General features: G+C 43.2%; 2 protein-coding genes across 2 annotated transcripts; both read right to left on the reverse strand.

The window, feature by feature from the left end:
• Positions 1-40: 40 nt before the first annotated feature.
• Positions 41-18,897, reverse strand: fanca (FA complementation group A). The gene is made up of 41 exons (XM_030785925.1): positions 18,822-18,897; positions 17,029-17,201; positions 16,514-16,565; positions 16,024-16,166; positions 15,688-15,783; positions 15,234-15,301; positions 14,601-14,704; positions 14,058-14,174; positions 13,698-13,761; positions 13,306-13,418; positions 12,973-13,063; positions 12,124-12,260; positions 11,336-11,469; positions 10,490-10,600; positions 10,286-10,381; positions 10,112-10,171; positions 9,712-9,800; positions 9,516-9,576; positions 9,137-9,186; positions 8,953-9,029; positions 8,667-8,768; positions 8,439-8,572; positions 8,196-8,266; positions 7,832-7,931; positions 7,196-7,389; positions 5,905-5,998; positions 5,393-5,443; positions 5,120-5,193; positions 4,829-4,957; positions 4,614-4,692; positions 4,334-4,497; positions 3,940-4,045; positions 3,374-3,425; positions 3,140-3,224; positions 2,751-2,895; positions 2,223-2,285; positions 1,898-2,000; positions 1,645-1,720; positions 1,139-1,289; positions 937-1,020; positions 41-527 (listed from the first exon to the last, which is right to left on the reverse strand). The coding sequence occupies exons 1-41, from the start codon at positions 18,895-18,897 to the stop codon at positions 417-419; spliced, it is 4,080 nt and encodes a 1,359-aa protein (XP_030641785.1). The 3' UTR covers positions 41-416.
• A 2,076-nt stretch (positions 18,898-20,973) lies between these two features.
• slc10a3 (solute carrier family 10 member 3) lies at positions 20,974-23,277 on the reverse strand. Its single transcript, XM_030778515.1, has one exon. The coding sequence runs from the start codon at positions 22,913-22,915 to the stop codon at positions 21,506-21,508; it is 1,410 nt and encodes a 469-aa protein (XP_030634375.1). The 5' UTR covers positions 22,916-23,277; the 3' UTR covers positions 20,974-21,505.
• Between the last annotated feature and the right edge of the window lie 1,048 nt (positions 23,278-24,325).

The raw sequence follows: 24,325 nt of genomic DNA on the forward strand, positions 1-24,325 counted from the left end.
GGCCGTGACTAAGAAAGGACTGTTGAAGTGACAGTTACCCAATAAGTTTACTAGTTATGAGACGGTAAAATGTGTTTTTATTACATTTTATTTTACATATCACTCTGACATTCTTGTGTTATTGGGGAGTAGGAGACTATTAGAACTTTTGGTGAGACTGTTATGTGTTCTGCTGTGCAGCTGTAATGGCAAAAGTGTTCATATGTAAATGAGTTTTAGAGTACAATGGCACTAGAAGTGTTTTCTGTTTAAAGTGGCACTTCTTTGGTCTCCCAACCCAAAATAAATATTTGAGACTGAAGTTCACTGGACCAGCAGAATGACAGTAAGTAAGACTCCTTCCTGTCCCATTGTACTGGACAACGGTTAGGACATGTCATTTCTAGAGAACATTCTGGAATACGCCTATCCTCCAATCAGAGGAAATCCAGGTCTGGACTGAAATCAGGGCTGAGACTGGAAGGGTTCAGATGCACAGAGAGAGCTGCTGCTACTTCAGGATCCAGTTCTCCACACGCTGCCTCCAGCTTTGGGGAAAAGGAAAGTGGATATGGTCACTCGGTAACAGGGAAACGTCACAGACAAACAGTATAGTGTTCTGCACTTATCGATGCTAATGGCAGCTAATATGCTAAGCCTTACCTTCCAGTTTCCTGCATTTAAAACTACAAGGTCAGGAAGAAAATACAGATGGGTCATATAGTGGGTAATAGTTATTGGCAATGCCCTCATGTGACTGAGGAAATCTGCTGACTGTTGGGAGATCATAGACGTTAGATGTAATGTAAGCGTGTTGTTGTGAGATTTGTAATGAACAATAAATATATGACCTCAAACTGTACATGTATTTTTGAGTGTTAACCTAAGTTCCTGCTGTGGGCATCTAAGGACAGCATGACTATATATGTATATATACAGAGAGAGAGTCAGTTTTACCTGGGCTCTTATGTTGTTTGTGAGACAGCTCTGTGGACTCATGGAGATGCTCTTCAGCAGAACTTGTTTGGCTTCAGACAAAACCTCAAACACATGCACCTAGAGCCAAAAAAAACAACTCATATTAGTTTTAAGATGGATGTATGTATGTATAGATTGGAGTGGGACTCGGTGCTGTACTGTACAGCCCAGGTGAGCGTACCTGATGCGGCGAGCTGTCTGTGCGGGGACTCGGAGTCTGTCCGTCCAGGAACAGTTTGAGAAGAGCGGTGTAAGAGAGAACTGCGGTGGAGATAAACCCAGGAACCCTCACTGCTCTGCTCAGCGTCTCTGTGTCCAGTCTGGGGATCAAACTGGGGGAAACAACACCAGAGCAGATGAAAGAGTCAACGTTAGGCAAAAGACAAAAGAGCTAGCGTTATAGATACATGTGTACACATGTATCTTGGACAGCATTCCCATATTGTCAAGTCCCAGATTAGCAGGAGCAAGTCATTCTAATAAGAGTTAGAACAGATATACATCTAAATGACTACAGTGCATTCAAAATCACCTGAAAAGAATTAAACCAAAAAAAAAAAAAAAAATCAGGCCAGGGTTTCTCAACACTGATACTCTGGCAGTTTTGTTAACTTTCAAAAGGATTTTATAATCCTCTTAAAACTCACTAATCATGTTACTGTAATATGAGACCTATGATTTTCTCACCTGTAGAAAGCCAGGGGCATCAAACGGATGAGTTCATCAGTTGTTATCATGGTTATAGACTGGTACTGATTTTGCTCTTGGAAAATAAAATAAAAACAACTAAATCAGCATCTTTCATGGTATTGCAGTGCAAACACAAACAGTGCCTACGCCATGCATGCAGGCAGGCAGGCAAACACAAACAGTGCTTACACCATGCAGGCAGGCAGGAAAACTCAGCACTGAGCTGTGAGTGTAGTGAAGCTGGTCACACCTGAACTCCGCTGGTTGAACAGTATCAGCCAATCAGCAGAGTCCACGAGAAGAGCCAGGATGTCTGTGCAGCACTGCTGAACACGCTTCACGCACCGTGTTCCCTATGCAAAACATGAAAATTAACACAAGGCTACATTCAACGTGTATAAGAATCTCAAATAATGTTATGAATTGGTCTGCACTTGGTGTCAGCTCTCTGTATCTGTACTGGTCCATGTCATCTACTGTTGTACACGGTGAACATGTATTTAAACGAAATGTTAAATGTGGTTTTATGTGTGTCCATCCCTGGTGCCTGAGCTGTGTGCAGACTAATGTGATACCTGATGTTTGAGGTAAGATGAAAGGAGGTCATTAACACAGAAGAACAGCAGATACAGCAAGAGCTAGAGAGAGAGAGAGAGAGAAAGAGAGAAACACACACATGTAATTTAGCTGACAAAAGTAATATATTTTCCACAAAACTATATTTGTATTTACAGCTCGGGTGCACCTGTAATTGATGTTAAATGATGCTTGAAAGACACATCTGAATAGTTTTCACAGATTTGTTTGACGTGATGTACGTGTATGGCATTGATGTTTAGCAAATGAGCATGCACTTTCATAGAAATGTTTGTGTAAAAAACAAGAAGAGATTAATTATAGTTCTGCAAAAACACGCCAAAAAAACCCCCCACATAAATCTTTCCTTTGGTCAAAACAATCAAGCAATTTCGTCAGCCTTGAATGTGTTTTTAAAGGAGTGCATCAAAGTTCTATAACACAAAGCACATGTCAAAAACTGGCCTAATCCACAGAGCACAACAGACCCTCTGTGACAGACCCACGTGTTTCTGGTGACTATTTACCGGTGTGTGCTGCTCTGCTAGCCGCTCCAGACTCGTGTTCATGGCCTCAGTCTGTTTGTCCTGTCTCTGCCACTCACTGTACACACAGGCAGCCAGGAGGAGTGGAGGACCAGCGGGGACCGGAACCATCAGCCCTCTGACCAGCCTACAACACAACCACTCAACCGTGTCAGTGGCTCTGTGTGCAAAAGGTGCAAGACAGCCGTTTTTAAACTGATCACTGCCTCAGGTTTTTGTGAGGGTATGTGTCATATGGGTGTACCTGTTATGCAAGGTTGATTTGCGGAGAGATTTTGCTAGGAAAGGTCTGCCTGTGTGTGTGTGTGTGTATGTGAGACAGATACAGAAGAGAGAGAGAGAGAGACACACACAGAGACAGGGTGTTTTACCTGCTTGCCCAGAGGTAACAGTCAGCCACTAGCTGCAGCTGCTCAGGCAGTGTCTCTGCTCCAGTCAGACGACTCCAGTGACTGACTACAACAGGAGAGAGGCGCAGCCACCAGTGCTATCACACACACACACACACACACACACATTAGGCCACTGAATATTTAACGCATATTAGTAGAGGGATGATGAGTGACATTAATTTGTGTGTCTGTGTCTGTGTGTGTGTTTTGTACCCCAACAGAGCGCAGTAACAATGGACACAGGAGGCTGAGCTGAGACATAGCCCTGTTCACGGCACCCGTCGACGAATCACACGACAGACTCGCGCTGAGCATTCCCTGAGACGAGAGAGAGAATTTGTGAGTGCGAGTCTGATTGATTCATAGTCTTTTTGCCATTGGTGTAAGCTTCAAACTCACTTCACACACTTCATCGATAACACAGTCATTGATTGGCTAAGATACTATCACCCACCCCACACTGATAATGCTACTGCTATAGCACATGCTAACAGTGTGACAAGATTCTCATGAAGGTGAAGGCAAAGCCATTACACAAGAGTCAAATCTTGTTATCTGTCACGAATGTTAATCAGTCAACACCTACTCGGAGCAAGTGAGCAGTGAGATGGTAGTCCAGGACACCCTCTGGAGAACACACTAGCCTCTGAGAGATGATGGGTAAATGATGAAGAAAAAAAAAAAAAACGTGAGAATGAAGCATTTTGAAGCAGGTATGTGATTTGTGTAGGTTCCTGTTGATTAACAGAGGATTCTGTGAAAGGTGATTAAATGTTCACCTGACTGTGGTTTATGTGTTCCAGCAGCCTGTGATAGTCCAGTGTCCTCTTTCTTCCCTCTGTCTTTACTGTGTATAGCACAGCAGCAGGGAGCGCTAGCACAACCCTGTCACACACACACACAAACACTGTAGGTATAAATGGTCATCTCTGTCAGACACACACACACATACAGACTCTTCACATGAACTCAGATTACAGGATGTTGCTACAGCAGTTCCTTCCTGCAGTGAAGATGTAATTTAAGACCCTGACACACACACAGACGCACACACAGACACTCTCTCCCTCTCTCTCAACAGCTCATAAGCCTTCTTCTCTAATTCTCATTAGCAGAAATGATGGCAACACAATTTCATTATATACAAGACAGATAGCTTGTGACTCAGTGTACCTGTTAAAGGCATAGAGACTCTGCTGGAGTGTAAGTTCAGGGCTTATGCTGGTCTGGTCAGGTTTTACACAGCATCTCTGAGTCACCAGGTCTAAGAGGAAATGTCCCTCCTCCTTTCCCATCCCCTGGCACTGAACACTCAGCTCTCGCTCACACACTAGCTCCTGTGGACAAACCAAATCACAGAGACAGAGCTGAGAAACAGAGCTAAGACAGATGAAAACAGAAAAGTCTAAAAGGGACAGAATCAAACAGAATAAGAAAGAAGTGCTGTTGTTACCTGTAGCATAGAGAGGATGTCTGGCAGACAGGTGTCTCTGTGTTGTGATCGACGGTGAAGGATCTGAGGGGTGTGTTCACTGTAAATACAATTTTACTATGATCAGCTGATCATCTCAATGAACAGAATTTAAACACACAGAGCCTCCATATTTGTGTGTGTATGTGTGTATGTGTGTGTGTGTGTGTGTGTGAGAGAGAGAGAGAGACACTGACCCAGTGTACAGGTCTATGACAGCATTAATGATGTGTGCACACATTGTCTTCAAGTCTCCTCCACATCCTCCTTCATCCACATGAGGAGGAAGGTACTGCTGCTGACATGCCCAACGTTCATACTCCTGCCTGGAACACACACACACACACACAAACACACACACACATACATCTTTAGCTCCCCTTCATCACTGTGATCCTGTATGTTTGAATACATATATACAGAAAGTCAACTTCATGCTCATGTGTGTCGTTCACTGTGAATGAGTGATCAAACATGTCTTGCTATACCTCTCTATGTCAGACAAAACATCTTTGCCTCGTTCCACTCTGACCTCTACAGCTAGCCACTCTGGGAAAGAAAACTGTAACAGAACAATACCTTAATACAATCCATCCCTAATATCAACATGCCATTCTATACGACATCACACACAGCTTTCACAGTAAGCCTGCATTGTGAGGTCCATATACACAATATCTGAAATCAGCTGCATTGTAAGGCCCATAAACACAATAGCCAACGTGAGCATGTATTGTCCTGTTCGAATGAGCCTCTCTCACGTGGTAGTCGGGGAGTTTTCTGAGGGAGGACAGAGCGGGATGTCTCCACAGCTGCAGAGCAGAGTCCCTCACAGTCATGTCAGAGTGAGTCACACTGTTCCACACGTCTGTTTTCTCCTCCTCCTCCTCCTCCTCAGCACACACACACTGCCCACTCATGTCTGTGCGAACCTCCGGTATCAGCCTGGGAATGAGGTAGAGCAACTACACACACACACACACACACACACACACAGAGAGAGAGAGACAGAAAAAACACAAACAAGCAAACAAATCAGAAATAAATAATTACATGTACAAATACACATACATTGCAAGTAGCGAGTCTAAGCAGGGTTGCTGGGTCAGATTTCAGTGTGTAGCCAGGTGGAATAGCAAGATATCAAGTTTTTGCTATTGATGACCTACTGTTGTTTTTCCTGTAACTGGACACCAAGTCAACACACCTTGTTTTGAGACAAATAAGCCATTCAATCCGGAGCAAGTGAGAGTGAGAAGTGAGGGTTTTGTACCTTTTTACAGAGGCTGTTGGGAATGAAGTCACACCGGCCGTCAGGGTGAGGAGGACCTTTACAGAGCCCATAACACACAGCAGCTACACAGAACCTGAACAAGAACAAACACCATTCACTCGTGAATACACATGTTCTCATCGTTCCAACATTAAGAGCAACCCAGAGAAAACAGGGGTTAATTACATGATCCCTGCAGAGACCCTTTTTCTTTTTTTTGAGAGAGAGAATTCAAAAACACCTACACACTAGGGCCGTTAAAGGGAAGTTTGAGTTACCTAGGGGTTCGGGGTACTGTGGGAAAAAATTGATTTTCATGGTATGGTAATGAACTCAACTGATGAACTCTACTGTCTGCTGATCCTGTTTTTTTTTCCCCAAAACACAAAACAAATACCTTAATGTTTAATTACTTCATGAGTTAGTGCAGCATTTTTGGCGTTGTGTGTGTTTCTGACATAAGATGACTGTGCAAGTCGCTGAAGGCTGTGTTCTACAGAGATCCGATTGTAAGGAGGAGTTCTCTCTCTGGCCCTGTTTACACCTTGCATTAAGATCCGATTTTGGTGATCCGATCACAAGTGGACGGCTCTAAGTACATCCGTTTACACCTGGCTTTAGAATCTGTGTCTCGAATGACCACTTGAGATCGGATCTCACTTCCCCGCTCTATATGCAAATAAACACGTAAATCATTTCCAACACGTTACCCCTTTCACTGAATTTCACTTTTGCTTTTTTTAATTAGAAATAGTGCTAATGACATATGAGATGTCAGACGAATTTGGTGATCATTCATCGCTGTTTTGGGACATTAAGCCACGTTAAGCTTTTTCACGTTAAACATTGTCGTTTTTAAATCGGCGGGAGGCATCAATGCACTCTCTGTGCCTAGTCTGTCGGAAGAAGAAGAAGAAATCAAAACTATATCCATTTTGCCTGTTGTTGTTGTCGCACTTTAATATGATGCCGTTGGCGAGCGAATGTGTGCATATGCGAATGAGTTCGTATTTCCGCGTAAGCAGAGGACGTCAGTTGAGTAGGCAGTCGTTCAATGTGGTCAAGTTTGCATTCGCGTTTACACTGCGATAAGAATGTGGTCACATGCGGTCCAGACCACCTCCGAATGTGGTCTGAGTGATCGGATCTCGATGCGACCTAAATGCGCATTGGATGCGTTTACACCTGTACGTTTGAGCTGTCCACTTGTGATCGGATCACCAAAATCAGATCTTAATGCAAGGTGTAAACAGGGCCTCTGTAAAGTGTGTGTAAAGTGTCTGTCACTCACCTGAGACTAAAGCTCATGTCAGTGTGTGTGGAGAGGGGCAGGGCACAGATCGGAACCTCTGGTACAGTACAGACACAGTGAGAGGATGGAGAAGTCCACAGCTCCACCTCAACATCACACTGAGCCCTGCACACATGCAGCTCTGCTACCAACGCAGACAAGCCCAGGACATGTGCTGTGCTCAACAGCTCCCCCTACAGACAAAGTCAGACATGTGCATGTGTATGTCTTTGACTGAATAGAGACTGAAATGGGTTGGGATTATCTACAGTTTAAGGGATGAACGTGGGAGAGTAAGGGAGGGAGAGAGAGAGAGAAAGCAAAAAGTGAGGAGACACGCCGCTGATACAGTAAATATTTCCCGATCCAGTCAATGGGGATAATCAGGCATTGTAGACATGTCACCTTCAACTTCAGCGCCCACAGCCCTAATTTACCTCAATTACTAAACCACTCAATCAAACTCAGTGAGGGCTTGGAAACTGGCTGATAACTTGAATCAGGAGAAGTGTAACTTACTGTGAGATATGTGGAATGAAGGGATCCCTCTGAACCGGGGATGTAAGCCAACACGGGAAGCAGAGAGAGAGAGAGAGAGAGAGAGAGAGAGAAAGGAAGAGAGAGAGAGAATGATACCTGGTTATGAAGTAGGTCCCATACTCTATGCAGGAGGGCAGTGAGCAGCTGTCTGTTACCCAGGAAGACCTTCACATACTGGCTGGCCCATGAGCCCTGTCTAAGGGACATAGCATAGAGGAGATGACACAATAACATAAACAACAGTCTATCAAAGCTCAAAAACACTGACCGATGCACCACTGACCCAAAACCATCAACCACAAGACAACTCCTATTGTGCTTTATGACTTGAGGAATCTCAAAGCACAAATCTCTCATCTCATGTGACCGCAAAAAAGCTGAAACAGTTAAAAGCTATGAATGATCTAGAACAATCTTTGATATTAAACTACTGACAGTCAACGCTTACTACTCAGCTCACCTGTCTGGAGAATTGAGTCTAGATGCAGCCAAAAGGCACTGACAGAAACTCTGCAAGACCAAGTCAACAGCCTGGAGAGACAGACACACCAAAAAGAAACAAAGCAAGACAGGGATAAAGAGAAAAGATGAACGTTATACAGGTGGTGAAGTAACTTTACTCACACTGAGAAAAAGCTGACAAAAAGCTGATTGTTAGTGGGCATTAATTTCATGTGTCAATTTAGTACTCTTCTTTAATTACACTGAAATTCCTCTCAGTGTGGTCAGGAGCGTCCAGGTTGACTTTGACGACTGTCTGTCCAATCACTTCTTCAGGACGCTGCAGGAAGAGATCATCCAGAGCAGCTGAGACTCTGGCCAGCTGGGCTGACACATCTGGAATATAAAGGACTGAGTATGTCATGAGTTCTTAAGCGTGTGTATGTGTGTGTTAATGTGTATGTGTGTGTTAGTCTGTGCGTGTGTTCACCTCCATCACTCCATTCTGAAGAAAAGAGAGCACGCAGCTTCTCCAGCTGTAGCTGAAGATTTCTTTGCGGGTTTTCATCAGATTCCACAGAGTCACTCACACCTGACAATGCAGACAAGCAACATACAGATCAGAAAATCAGGAAGAGCAGGTCTTAAGAGTTCTCTATTTTATCTTTAATACAATTCTCCTATCACATAAAACTATTCTAGGAAGAAAGAGACAATGAGTGAGATTGAAGCACAAAAAAAAAAAATAACTGAGTGTTAGTGGTATATTTACTCACCATCTTGCTGCCTCTGTTTCTCTCTCTGACACGACTCCAAATAGGCAGAGTACAGAGACGCTGGAATCTTCTCTGCCCTGAAGCGAGAGGAAACAAAGCCACCTGATTACACCACTGCACTTATGTAAAGAGTGTGTGTGTGTGTGTGTGTGTGTGTGTGGGCTAACAAAACATGGAAACCTACTTTCTCAGTGCTTCAATGAAAGTCATTCTGGCATCAGCTTTCACAGGAAGCTGGAAAACAGGAGGTCGGAGAGAAAAAGACAGCGGAAACGGTGAGAGAGAGAAAAAGAGAGAGAGACAGAAAAAGGAAGCCAGTGAGTGTCAAAACTGGAGGTCATTCAGATTATAACAGCGTTTTAGAAACAATACTATACCCATAACATAACCTCTCAATGAAACTGTGTGATTTCCACAACACAACTGGTCAACTGCCAAAGTCGTCAAAATCTGATCACAGTGTCTCAGGACACCAGCCCTATTCTAGTCATGAACAGTGATGAAGAGGACCTGAAATGGACCAGGGCTGTAATGTAACCTTACAGGGCTGAAACCTCACTCACCATCCGCGGGACCAGGAGGGCAGGCAGAAAACGGGACATGAAGTATGGCCTCCTGAAAATGCTGAAAACACAACACATATATAATAGGGAGTGACCAGGTGCTGTGTCTGTGTGTGTGTGTGTGTGTGTGTGTGCGTGTGTGTGTGTGTGTGCGTATGCGCGTGTGTGTGCGTGCGTGTGTGTGTAAAGCTGGTACCTTGCCTCCATAACAGTGGCTGAGATCTTTCCCGTGGTTTCAAAAAGAGAGACAGCTTTTTCAACATCCTGCTCTGCCTGACACTGAGGCTGGGTGCGAGCATCACACACACAGACACACACACACACACGTACATGCACACACACACGCACAGAAAGAGAGAGAACACATAAAACAGTTGATGATAGCAGAAACAAACAGTGAACTTAATGGTCAAAACCAGAGCCCTGCCCCAGAGCTGCTCCAAGACATTTGTGTTTACAGTAAACTTTACCGACAAGTAACAAAGCACATGACTCTAGAACAGTGAAAATCTATATATTATGCCTACACTGATAATGCGGAACTGAAGACATGCATACACACAGTCCACCACCAGGGGGAACCCTACCACACTTACTGGAGCTGCTGCTGATGTTCCAGACACATCCTCATACATCCCCATCTGCTCCACTGGGACCTGGACAGCAAGAGAAGGAAAGAGAGACAAGGAGATTATGTTACATAATGTGTGTGTGTGTGTGTGTGTGTGTGTAACAGAGAGGGAGTCCAGGTCACTGAGGACAGCTCTTACTTTAAGGTCAGCCAGTCTGGTCCTGGCAAGGGAGACATACTCCTGAAGGAGCACACGGTGTTTCCCAGCAATGTAAGGAGGATGCAGGATGTGCACCTGAGCAAATCACAGAAAGAGGAGTCAGAGAGAGAGACAGAGAGACAGATTTCATCATTTGTATATTTTCTCAGATAGACCTTTGGATGATATATAATATATTGTAACCTTCAGGTACTGCGGAGGGTCAAAGGGCACCAGGTCTGACAAGAACTTCAGCAAAAATACTGTGGATTTTTTGCTGTTGCTGTGGTGACTGTTGGCCCCTCCAAAGGATATCTGAAAATAAAAACACTCTGTCAGAGAGGTGTGGTCTCTGAGACGAAGGAGGTGAGGAAAAGAAAAAAACGACACAGGGAAAAAGGCAGAGAGAGAGAGAGAAAGAGAGCGGGAGGGAGAGAGAGAGAGAGAGATAGAGAGGAGAGAGGGCAGAAGAAGAAATCATCACCCCAGACGGAGAGATGAAAAGAGAGAAAAAAAAAGACTGTTCTCGAGTTTTCTATGTGTTAAAACGGGGGGAGGGGGGGGTGTTTAGCCTGGGGTTCATGGCAGCACTGTAGGAGGTTTGTGAGACTGTGACTAAAACATCAATGTCAAATTAAATTAACTTAATATTTAACTTAACATTCAATTCACTTAACAGATGTTAAGATTTCAAAGATGTATTTGGGGCAAATAACTTGGGTCGAAGGGATTCAGTAGAGAAAAAAAAATGTTACGACCCCCTGTATTAAAAGATAGAGAAAAAAAAGCAGGATGGGGAAGACAAAGAAAGAGATCCAGATGAAAGTTAAGGGAAAAGATATTTTTCCTCTAATTTTGGATGTTAAAAGTAGGATATGGAAGTTTTGATCTAACTGCTCTGGCAAAGAGTTACATCAGCCCTACCAGTGAACTAAACTGAACAAAACTGAAAGATTGTGTAAGAAAGAAAGAGAGAAAAAAGTCACAAGAGAAAAAAAGAAAAATGCCAAACATGCAAAGTGACAGAGAGAAGGAGAGACAGACACTCACCTTAAACCAGTCGCTGTAGGAGGGGAAGACAGCGGGACCCTCCAGGGCGGCGTGGCGTGCCAGCAAGAAGGCAGTGATCATACTCTCCAGCTCATAGCTCTGAAAAGCCGAAGTCAGCAGTCTGGACAGGAGCTCTGTAAAACACACAAAAACACACACACACACAGACACACATATACCTTCATCTTAATAATGATTTTTCTTTTCTTTTTTTTTTTTAAAGTATTTTCAACAGCTGCCTCTGACCGGATAAATGACTCACTTATAAAACGGCACTGACCAACTGGAAACCAGAGGGTTTCCAGTTCACGTCCCGAAGTGGGCACTTGGAAATCCATTAGTAGCTGCTGTGGGACACTTAACCTTGAGCTAAACGCTTAACCCAGTGATTCACTCCAGGGCACTACACACCCCTGGAACACCTGATCCAACATTCCCCTCAGAGAAGCTTAGCCAATCACAAACCCACTTTCAGTGAGTCTGATCTGCTTAAATAAAAATAAATGTGCTTGAATGTCACAATGAAGATTCCATGTAGACCTGGAGAAGTTTCTCTAGTATTGGTGTCAGTCATTAAGAGAAGCCAGTGGCGACACACACTGCTATGCATCAGAGTGAGTGTGTGTGTGTGTGTGTGTGTGTGTGTGTGTGTGTGTGTGTGTGGACACTAGTAGAGATAGGCCTGTGTGTGTGAGAGACAACCCAGCAGTGTGGAGATGTAGGTGTTCGTGGTTTATGAGCGTGTTTGTGGTGAGAGTGCGTGTGTGCGTGTGTGTGTGTGTGTGCACCTTTCAGGGAGGCCTGAGTCTCTGAGTGGTAGACCAGTAGTGTGGAGACATAGGAGAGAACATGCTGCCAGTTCACTTCATGAGTCTCTAAAATCTGCTGCAGCTGAGAGAGCAGCTCCTCCATACTGAAGAGTACGCTCAGCTAAAGAGAGCGAGAGAAAAAATTATCACAGTCGATGCTTTGGCAATACATAGTCAATTAGACTGGACAGACTAATAACATGGCTTAAATTTCAAATGAATTCAATTGGAGGAAAGAAGGGGGTGGAGACAGAAGAAAGGTGGGACTTTTACCACTCTACTGGCAGATTTATTCATACTGACAATGCCCCCAAAGGAATGGTTTGTTTTATTTATTTATTTTTCTGTCCATCATCATGTTCTTACCAAATCTGCAGAGAGAAATTAGATGCACTCTGATGGGTGTGATAGCAAAGATTAAAGATGCTAACATTAGCATCCCCCGTATACAGGAACAATGAGAGTAATGAGACTCCAGTTTGGCCTGTTCAATTCTTAGGCTCATGCACTCCCATTATCTCCAGATATTGATGCTCATTGTTAGCATTGTGAAAGCTACAGCCAGAGGATCGCATTAAATTTGCATCACTTTTACATAAGGTGCGAACATAAGGTGAAAAAGATCTTTATATATCTCCTACTGCATCAGTAACGTCTTTAGCAACCTTGTATGCATTCGAAGGAGGAAAACCACAACTCAGAAAACAAGAAGAGATATTACTAAACCAACAAGATCCTTTTGAGGGAACCTTAAGAAGCCAAACCAGTTGCACGAAGGTGATCAGTAGTAACAGACCGTGAAAAACCACCTCCTCTAACATTCAAGACCATCTCATATTCACCTTACAAAAGAGGGCAGTCAGCGGTGGGCTGGACTTGGCGAAGCTCCATTCACTTTGCATAGTGATGGCATCAGACACTGTGGAAGGTTAAGGTACAGTGAGAGGAAGGCCAGGTCAGAGGTGTACAGAGAGACGTGGTTAGAAGAGCACGCAGGAACACAAAGCCTGTCCACGCATCACGTCAAGCCTTTGACATGACTTAGTGCCTGGGGGTTTGACATGACTTAGTGCCTGGGGGTTTGACATGACTTAGTGCCTGGGGGTTTGACATGACTTAGTGCCTGGGGGTGGGGTGAGGTGCTTTTTCTGTCGTTATTACCTTTGAAGCGCGGCCGGTGTGTGAGTACGACCGTGAGGGAATGTGTGAAGAACCGGCGCAGGGAATCACTGGAGACAGACACCCCAAAACACGAGGTCTTGTACACGTGACCCCTGCATCGCATGAAGGTTACACTCCTGTTAATTAACATCTGTTCCAATACCTTTTACTAAACACAGCACCACAAACATCGTAGAACAGTCACATATCACATGTGTGTGTGTGTGTGTGTGTGTGGTATTAAGATATACATATGTATGTATGTATAAATATAGATATAGATACAGAGATATAGATATAAAGATAGATATAGACAAAGACATAGATATAAACATAGATATAGATATAGATATAGATACACATATTTGTGTGCTGTTGAGGAGCCCACCCACCATACTTCAACTGCCGGTTTCTCAGGTTGTGGTGCCTGTTTGTCACCCAAAGAATCCAGCAGCCCTAGATTTTTTTGGGGGTGAAAGACATAAAGTAAAAATCCAAAAGAAAGTTACAGTTCACTGTGGTATACCCCGAAACCCATAGAGCACACACTGCTGTCAAAAATAAAACCAGACCATCCAGCATTTTAATTACATCTCCACCCTGCAGAGGAAAGGTTTGTTTTATTCATGCACATTAAAACTCTATGGAGGGGAAAAGGAGAGAGAGAGAGAGGGAGAGAGAGAGAGAGAGCGAGAGAGAGAGAACTGCACAGACAAACAGAGAGAGAAGTGATAAATAGCAGAGTCACTCACAAGCGAGCATGCTGTCCAATACAGAGCAGCAGAGCTGAGAGAGCTTCCTGTCAGAGCCTGCCCCGCCCGAGTTCTGGGATTCCTCAAAACCGATCCGCACGAGTACAGACAGCACCGCTACACACAACACAGAACAAGGACTCAGGCTACAAAGCAGTCATTAAATTAGTGCAGACAGTATCACACAGCATGACTGTCTCCAGTCCAAACGAATCAGCCTGATGTGATGAATATGCCCCCACTTTATGTACACCTACAGCATATCCACCAGTGAGGGACAGAAATTTACCCACAACAGTTTAAAATAGTTCCCTCACACATTCCTAACAACTGTACAATACAGAGAACATAGAATGAAAATAAATATGACCATTAGAATAGTGAGACAGCACAACTAGTGTAGAACATGTGATGGATAAACACTAGCAACATCCTAGAGGATAGGAAGTGAAACAGAAAGTATGAAAGAGAGAAAGAGAAAGAAATACAAAAACATACGGAAAGAATCAGAGAGAGAGAGTGAAAAAAAAAAAATCATCTTACTGGAAAGAATGTGTTTTCTCATTTCCTCATCTTCCTGTTCTGTGGTTGTAAAATCACACAAAGTCTGCAACTGTGTCCTCAGCCATGTACTGAATCTGCTTTCACTGGAAACAAACAAAGAAAGAAACAAACAAATAAATAAATGAATACACATGCACATTTACAGCAGATGGGCAATGCAAACGCATCTGAGCCCAATACTCCTCTATCTTCCACTTCTCTGTCCTTGCTCCCCTGACTCCAAAACGGAAAACTGACTAGATTAATGGAATCATGATGAAAATAATTAAAATAATGCACAATTCAAGCTGCTTCCAGTGACTAATCCAATTAGAATATTCACTCTGTAGTATCAGGACATCCCATCAGACAAGCAAGCACATCAATACACACTAAAGAATGACATAACTTCTGGTTAAACTGTAAAGAGTCTTTACTTGGTGAACTCAAATACATGATTAATCTGCAGAAACATCTAACACCAGTGAGATTTGTTGCCAACCTGAATCAATCAAGCTTAAAATATGATTAATGTGCACTGTTCTGGCGAGATCAATATGATTGACTGAGGAACAACAAAATTAAATTTTACTTGCGCTTGGCAGTATTCACACATTTGACGTGCTGTCGTACCTTTCCAGCATGTAGTCCAGTGAGAGGATATTCTGAGAGTGAACGTGGTACACCACTTCCAGTTTAGGCTGTTTATAGGTATTTAGTCACCAAAAAAGTACAAAAAAAAAAAAAAAAACCACACACACACACACACACAAAAACATAATTAGTCCTCTCTTCACAAGTTCTTCATAGAAACATAGTCATCATTCAAAAAACAGCATGTACAGAGTAATTTCTTGACAGGGTGTAAAAAAAAATGCCCACAGACACACCTGTCTACACATCCTAGTGGAGGCTTCCCACTGATTTTCTTTTCCTGTGACTAAGGGCTGAATTCTAATTTTTATTCTAAATCTTACCCTAACCAGGCACTTTGTTTCACAATGGGACCAGTCAAATGTTTCCATTAAGTCAGATATACATACACATATTCTTATGGAGACACATACACGCACACACACACACACACCTGAACTCTCCAATACTCTTGGAAGAAGAGCTCCGGGCTAAAAGCTCCCACAGACAGGAGTTGTCGAGCGGACTGCAGTAATGGATACAGCCTAGCCTGGAAAGAACACACACACACTCCTGAGGGCCATACACATACATACACAACAGACTACACAGAACACACAGCCATCAGACTACAGCAGTATGTTATCTAATCTTAATGAATGGTTAAACCAACTGATAGTGACCATGTACATAGTCAGAGAAAATTAAAAACATACCCAACAAACACAATTACCAAAAGTTTAAACTCTTAACAACCAAACACAACTAAGGAAACAGTGACGGGGTATACCCTCTGAGTGCAGTTAAGGAGAACACTGTCTCTGTCTCCCTCCACATGTGCTGTCAGCTCCAGGACCCTCTGTGACACCACCCTGACGGAAAGAACCCCGACTGGGACAGCCAACTCCTCCGCCTGCCGGGACAGCTCATGCACTACACAGACAAACAGCATTAGCAAAGAACGGCAATAATAAAGAGCAGCAATCGGAGAGAAAGCAGCATTGGTAAGGCTTTAGCAGAAAGAGCATGAGCCATGTAAAGCAAAAACAAACCTCAGTATTGCTATAAAACAGCTTTAACAAAGAACAGCAAAAGCTACATTCTAGTGCTAAATTAGATATAATGGGTCCGTTCACAGATCAGCAGAAGCAGCAGCTGGAAAACATGATCTTTCCTTTAAAAAAAAAAAAGAAAAAAAAAAGGAAAATTATTGGCCACCACAAGCATCTCACCAAGTAAAGAGGCTCCAGCCTCCAATATGGATTTGTGACTTGGTGTACCTTGAAGTCGTCTCTCACCATCACAGCTGACTTTGCACACTTTAGGGCTCTGCTGCAGAATTAGGAGACTTAACGTAAGTGACAGAAGACACAGACCGACAGAGGGTCACTTAAATGGTCTTTGGAAGAGACAACAAATCTTCCTGACCAATCTGGGCATGTTCTTTTTAATTGTGATTCAGTACTATAAAAATTGTGGTTGCATCCAACAATACTGCAACACAGGCTCCCACAGCATTCAGTCTAAAATCGCACACAAGCTGATTTTAGTACCCACTGTCTTAGATTGTTCTCAGATTGATTTGTGTAGTTACAGATAGTCAGGCATTTGTGTAACATCACGTAAAAATATAATCCTTCTTATGATACAACTGACTCTCAGTATATTTATCTACGTGGGTATTTTGACTAAGGAGGAATTGCAAAATTTTGCAGTTAAGATAGTTCTACAACAGTTCTAAAATTTCACGAGGAATCCAAGACCGTATTACACTTCCATACTGTTGTCCTCTGACCTTCCCTCTCTCCATCTTTTTCACCCCGAAACTTACTCCCACTTCCTGAATCAAGTCAGAAATGTTTTGGTGTCTGTTCAGCAGCTGGATCGCCGCTCCCTGGAGCTCTTGTTCTGTCTGCAGCCTTGGTCTCTTCCCAATGCGACTTGCTAAGAGAGTGTGAAGAGGACGTTCTTAAATCCACCTTTCATATGATTACATAACTACATTCTCTGTATTTTTCTGTCCCTTTCATACTATATTAAATCTTATGGTGGTCGCACAAAACATTTGCAAGATCAGGTTCATGCAAGTGTCACACTGTCAGTCTTCAACTCTGACTTACCGACAAGAGACTCTAAAGTGCTTCTTTGGGTGGGTCGTAAAGTATTTGATGTATCCAGAGACATAGTGGGTTTCGTCGGTTTCTTGCCTCAGGTCGCTCACATTATTCCGTAATTTGCAAATTAAGCAGTCATGGTAGCTTTAGTCACATTAGTTAGCTCAGTAGGCTCCGATGTAAACAGCACTTATTACAACTACAGACAGAAACAAATTACTGTTTAGCCAACAGGTTAACTGTAGAGGAAGTCCGGTGACTTTCTTTTAATAGATTATGTATGCTTTTATTTGTTTGTATGACATTGAAACTGTGCTATTCTAGCAATGTGACAAAAGAAACAAGCGATAGACTAAGCGGTGGACAGGCCGAGTTCGTTTACCACTTCCTTTTATGTATCCTCGCGCGCCCCCAGTTTGAAGCTCTCATTGGCTTGAAGCTACTTTTGGAAAGCCAATCGGCAGCGTTTCTGCAGATGGCTCCACCAATCCAGATGTTAGATAGACGAGCAACAGGAAAACAGGCTTGAGGTTCGCTCAAGACAAAACATCCCGGTTCAGTCAACGGTAAAACAAAGGTAAAGAAGGGTATACCTTTAAGCCTAGCGATGAAAATACAGTTTTTTTTTAATTGAACTGAAAATTTTAATGGTTGCAATACCGTGATGAATATGTCAGTAATTAGGTGGATACACATTTGAGTAACCCAAAGACCACAAGAGACTGGGCAGTAGCCTGGAATTTAGTTTTCGCTGGTGGCAAGCAGCAAGTATGCAGGCAAATGTTGTAGAAAAAAAATCGAACTCTACAGAGAAGATATGGGACCAACAGATCAATGCATATTAACGGCTTGCAAGGCTATCGTTTCTCTGTAACTGTCCCTGTGCCATGTACTGGCAGGCCTACAACTCAAATGTTGTACCATATAATCGATTCAGTGACGGTAGCAGGGGGCAGCTTGTTCATTAGAGTGTTTTCATGACATGGTACGCTTCCCTGAATAATTGTGTAAGGCCCATAGTGTATTGCTGCCAAACCCCAGTTTTGCTGTAAACCTTTCTTTACACCACTGATAACAAAAGTACTTCAATGTAACTGTAATGAGTTATGGTAATACTAGCTTTGATGTGCTTTCATACTCGTTTAAGAAATCTATATTGAGCCCCTAAAATGTAATTACATCTCTCAGATCCCTGTATGTTTTGCATATTATCTAACGTAAGGATTTCTGTGTGCGATTCCTTACGTATTCCTGGAGGGTATTCCTGGGTGGCAAGGCACTGCAGCAGGGAAACCTGTTCTCAGGAACTGAACGGATCTCATTAAAAATTCATACAAGCTGTCTCTTGAATTATTAAGCAACTTTCCTCTATTGTGGCATGAATCCATGGCCCAGGAAGTGTAAATACTGGTGCAGTGACATAAGAGGCAGGAAGCTGCATTATTCTGTCATTGGGTAACAGACATGTGCTGACTTTGGCCGATGACCTGGTAAACCTCGAGTAGGAAAACCGCAGAGTCTTCAGCAAATAGGAACTCCCATTTGTTCATCATTGCAAAATGAACATGTAATTGGATATGGGTTCTTTTCATCCTTTGTTGTGAAACCTTCAAATCTCATGGGGTGTTTGTACTTTTCCATGAAGGACTTGCTGGAGACAGACATCGTATTAATAAATCTAAGACATATTCAACAGAACTACATAAATGTCATAAAACCACAGCCACACTCTCAAGTCATATTAAGTATGTGAGAGTGATTGGCACTCTGTAAATACATTCAAATGGAACTGGAGTCTAAATTTACCCTACACAGCAGGTCCATGTCATTTGTGGGGGGAAGTGAAAAATTTGCAGTTAATACAACTAAAAGCAACCCAAATGCCAACTGATGTTAATGGCTCTGGAGTGAAGCAAAGCATCCTCTCTAAGGAACTGTCTGATTATTATTGTATCACTAGAAATGTTATGGGAAGATAAACGTGTTTTACGTCATTACTTTCAGATCATTGTAACCGGGCAGAGAAGAACAGCACATTAAGGCAACAACACAGGCGTTGCAAGACAGATATTAATTTGATATAAACAAATGTTGAGGATAAAGACACACAACGCATTCCCTCATTCTGTCCTTTAAAATGTTCATTGAATACCCAGTTATAGTCAACCAAGCCAGGTGTGGTGATTGTGAACACATAACTGATAACAGACCAGCTTCAACCAAACTCATAATTCATGAAGAAGTACAGCAGGATGGTATCTCCCTAGCAACATCGCCACATTTCAGGCAGGCCAGCCATGCTATTTAGTTCGAACAACTGAGGAAAGAGGCCAGAGGGAAACGTAGCAATCTGCATTATAATCCGCACATATTAAAGCTAAATCTTTTAACTCAAGTTGAAACAAAAGAGTAACAATGGAAAAAATGCAATCTTACTTTTAGGATATTACAGGATAAATGGTTAAGCTACACTAAGACAATAATTCCTAATACAAATATGGATTGAACTCTATATTGTGTATAATTATTTAAATTGGTAACTACACAATGGCAAAATGTGCTTTGAAAGACATATGACCACACACTAAGCATGAAATGATGAAACAATACTAATAGTCATGTGAATTTTGATAAATGTAAGAAATTTTTGATGTCATGGTTCCCTGTGCAAATAAAGTTATTTGTGATGTGTGACTCATCATTTCCCAAGCTTCCGGCTGGTTTTGAGCAAAGAGAACATTTGAGAATGATAAGACTATCACTTGTTCTGACTTGTTTTCATACTGTTAGTGAATGGCCTCTGTGTTGATTAAGCCCGATATACCAAGTTAATGAGCTGAACCCAGAGAGCAACATTCCACACGACTCCCTCACATTCCACAGTCAACAACATGGCTTAAGAAACATTATGGTCCTCACTGCGATAAAAGCAAGCAAAGAACAGAACCTGTAATTGAAAACAGGCAATGAACTTCTCCCTACATTTGTGAACCTCATGTTCTCCCTTCCACCCCCCTTCCTTTTTTCCAGTCATTGTCCTTTTCTCATGCCAGACTTCACATCCTATAATCAGTACTCTGACTAGCTCCTTCACACTGTCTGTTAATTTCTCACAGTTCCCCTCTGTCTCTCTCTTTTCTCCCTTTCACACAGACACAATCACACACATGCTCCTACATAACCTACAAAGAGCAACAAAACATGAGTCACATACTGCTATTTTCCAATCTGGACTATGAACCTTGCGAACTTTGCAACAAACGAACAGATAACTATTGACTCAAACCAGTGCTTTGAATGAGGTGCAACAAACAAACAATCATTGAAGACAAGGGGTAATAATATGTCAGTGAGCTTTGAATTTAGATAAGGATGTAGGCTATATAAAAATGCTGGGAAAGGCACCAACAAGGTCAAGATTCAAAATGGTTGAAGCAACAGGCATATATGCAAACAGGCCTCTGTCCACTTATTTAACAAACAAAACCTCCCAAAGACATGTACAAGTAAAAAAAAAAAAAAAAACTTCTAGTATTCCAGGCAAAATCACCTTTACATCGCTGCCCTGGTAATAAAGGTTCCATTACATTTCATGTTCCATTTAACTGAAGACACTTAATGCTTTTCAAAAATGCATTTATTTATGTTTCAACTCTGTATTATTCAAGTACATGGATTCTCAAACACCCTCCTTTGAATCCAGAGAGAACAATCAGTAGCATTCCTCTTTGAAACACGATTCAATTCAAGATCCTGTCTTAAAGACAAGCCAAGTCCCCTCAAACAGGTTCCTCCCCATTATACACAGATCATTTGTAAACAGGATACAAAGTAATTATTTCAATTACAAAAAGAAACTTTTTAGAAAAATATCTTTGATAAGTATTTCTCTTCTGTTTTATTTACATAAGGTTCTTTCCGGTAAAACTGGATTAAAAATAGGGAACTAATGGAACACCACTCAAGTGGACTGGGGGAAAGGCCTTTGGTTTCAGGACACAAGAAAAATACAATGACAAACAAAATATATTCATTCATTGTCCACCTGTGCAGTGCGACTGGCTGATTCTATGTCTCGTCACCTCCTGTTCTGTAACGGTTGGTCCATCCGCTAACTGGACTTGAGGGGGTGGGGGGGGGGGGGGTCCATAGCGACAATCAGGCGTCGATCCGGGTGGCAGGAATTGGTGGGCAGAGCCGTTGGCGGGCGATGTGTGCCAGGACCAAGAGCAGCATCTCTGAGGTGCTGCTGAGGGCCACGATGAAGGGCGCCTGGGAGGCATAGTCAGCCTCCTCACGGCGGAAGGACAGTTGCATGACGGCCAGCGCCAAAAGGCTGTTCTGAACACCCACCTCGATACCCACCGTCTTCTTCTGGGGCCCCGGCAAGCCGGCCAGCCGCGCCATACCGAGGCCCAAAAGCAAACCAAAGACAGGCACAGTCACGCCGACAACCACGATCCGCGGCTGCACGTTGGCAAGGATGGAGGCCCCCATCTGGTAGGCCATGAAGATGCCGCCCACGATAAGGATGAAGCTGAAGGGCCGAATGAGCCCCAACAGCACGCGGGTGAGTCCTGGTAACCGTACCTTCACCAGCATTCCCAGGGAGATGGGGATGGCAATGAAGAGCAACGTTCCCAGGATCTTGACGAAAGGTACGTGGAGCGCGGCGTGAACCCCCAGCAGCCAACCATAGAACGCCGAAGACAGGGGCATGGCTGCCGCCGCAACCACCGTGGAGACCAACGTCATGGAGATGGCCAACGTGACGTCTCCCCCCAGCAGTAAGCTGTAGAGGTAACCTCCACCACCTCCAGGGGCTGAACAGGTGATAACCAGGCCCAGGGACAGAGCCTTGGAGAGGAATGCCATCCTTGACAGGCCATATGCATACAGAGGCATAACCAGGAACTGCCCCACCACACCCAGGAGCAGAGGAACAGGCCTCTTAAGCAAGCCCCGCAGCACTTCTACATCAACCTTGCACCCAAAGGCACACTTGTTGATGAAGATGAGAGGCAAGAGAGCAAACAGTACCGGATTCTCTGAGAAGTGGGAGAGCCCACCCGACTGTAAATGCCGGGTGGCAGGGTCATCGTCGCCAGGCGCCACCCTGATAGAGAAGTCGGTCCTCTCCTCGATAACAACTGGTTTCGAATTTTGGTCCAAATCTAGTAACTGGATAAGCAAAGGTGCCGTACCAGCGAAACCTGACCTGATGCTGATAATGTAACTCCTTACCGGTCCTGTGTGCCCGCTGTCTGTAACGTTCAAGATGGAGAGAACATCGGTGTCCAGCGAACGCACCAGAACCGTTTGCTTCCAGCTCTCCCGTCCTTTCCTGTTCGCGGAGCTCCGGTACTGACTTGAAATAACAATCACACCCTTTGTATTCTCTGGAAACTCAAATTCCTGTGAAGTTCCGTCTCCAATATTCAAATACCTTCTGTTGCTGTCAGTCGTCACATTTACTCTGCTGCTGTTTGTTAGGGAACTAACTGCCGTCGTTTTGTCCGCACCTCCTTTTACCAAGAAGAGACAACAGAATGCTAATATCGTCCTCATCGTTTTGACGGACAGGGGGCAGAAGGGCGCTACAGAACGCTTCTCCCCCTGTCAACGACGGCTCCAGCCCGTCTGCGTTGGTATTCCTCTCACCGCACACGACAAAAACTTCTTAGATCCTCTCGTACAATCGCTTCGTCGATAGCCGCGCCCGGCTCATTTTGCCTGGTACACATTTGACTGTACCGACTTCTTGCTTCCTCTTTATACAAGAACTTAGACATCACCCCGCCCCATTCGTCAAAAGCTGCTATATCCCGAACTGTTTAAATCACATAGACTATCAGATAGAGCCCAAATATGTCTATCGCGAGAAAGCGGGGCTGAACGCTTACCCCTTTTGTCTGTTTGATTGCAGCTGTCATCACCACAGCTTCTCTCCAGTCCCTTTCTCTAGCCTCATTCACTTGCTAAGCTTTTCGCTAATCCAATCAGAGCAGCCCAACGCGTTAACTCTCTAGGTCCCTTCCCGAATAAACGCCCACGTCATATGAGAGTAATCAATAGGGTGTTCCTGGTACAGACATATCGCCCCTACACGGATCCGCTTTACTCAGTCTACGGTTCCAGTGAAAATAATTCTCTCAGCGCGAGAGGCAGAGAACATACGAAATCATGTATCAAAAAATATTCCCAAAATATTATCCAACGTCCTCCAAATGTTAAATAGTTAGCTATGGTGGTTGAATGCAGTATTTCAAATCATTTAAAAAACGGCTCATGGTAGAACATGAAGCATTCATAGATCAAAGTAATTCTGTATGTGCGATGTTGAACAGGTCTTTAAAAACAGTTCAGCTGTGGGTTGTTGAGGGATTTGGGAGAATTGGCCTTTTATGCAAGAGGATTTGTGCATCTAGGGCATACAGGCCTTTTTGAGACAATTAGAATGTTTCAGGTCTCAGCCTGTTTGTGTGTATGTGTGTGTGTGTGTGTTGGGGGTTTATTGGGTACAAGGTCATTCATGACTTGGTTAGTTTGCATATGAAACAGTTTTCCACAACCCCATGTTTAATATATGTTTAATAACATTCTAATTGTTTACACTTTCTAATTTCATTGACAGTTACTACAACCTATCAAGGAAACCTGAACATTATTTTGAATAGTAAAATAACCTCTGTAACACTGATACAAGTGTGGGAAAAACAATTAGTACTATGCTGAACAAAATGTGCTGCCTGAAATATTTAGTATATGTCTAGTAGCCCATAGCATACACTGCTAGCATTAACAGTGTCCAATTCCTTGTATTTGTATCAGCCCTTAAAAAAAACCTACACAGAAAATAATGGTTTTGAAATGTGATACCTCTGAAGAGTGATTTTCCCTTCATCAATATTTAAAGCTTATAATGACAGACAGAATATGCTTGATTGAAGCAAATCTTTTGTTTCTGTGAGATCCTTT

Source organism: Chanos chanos, chromosome 1 (genome assembly GCF_902362185.1).
Source record: "Chanos chanos chromosome 1, fChaCha1.1, whole genome shotgun sequence".
NCBI lineage: Eukaryota > Metazoa > Chordata > Actinopteri > Gonorynchiformes > Chanidae > Chanos > Chanos chanos.

What these genes read in the sequence shown, in the direction of transcription:
- fanca (XM_030785925.1), bottom strand. Translation starts at nt 18,897, where the DNA reads ATGAACAAATGGGAGTTCCTATTTGCTGAAGACTCTGCGGTTTTCCTA. An exon ending in GACATGAGCTTTAGTCTCAG is followed by an intron (nt 5,999 to 7,195) that starts GTGAGTGACAGA and finishes GTTCTTGTTCAG; the next exon opens with GTTCTGTGTAGCTGCTGTGT. An exon ending in CAAACAACATAAGAGCCCAG is followed by an intron (nt 528 to 936) that starts GTAAAACTGACT and finishes TTTTCCCCAAAG; the next exon opens with CTGGAGGCAGCGTGTGGAGA.
- slc10a3 (XM_030778515.1), bottom strand. Translation starts at nt 22,915, where the DNA reads ATGAGGACGATATTAGCATTCTGTTGTCTCTTCTTGGTAAAAGGAGGT.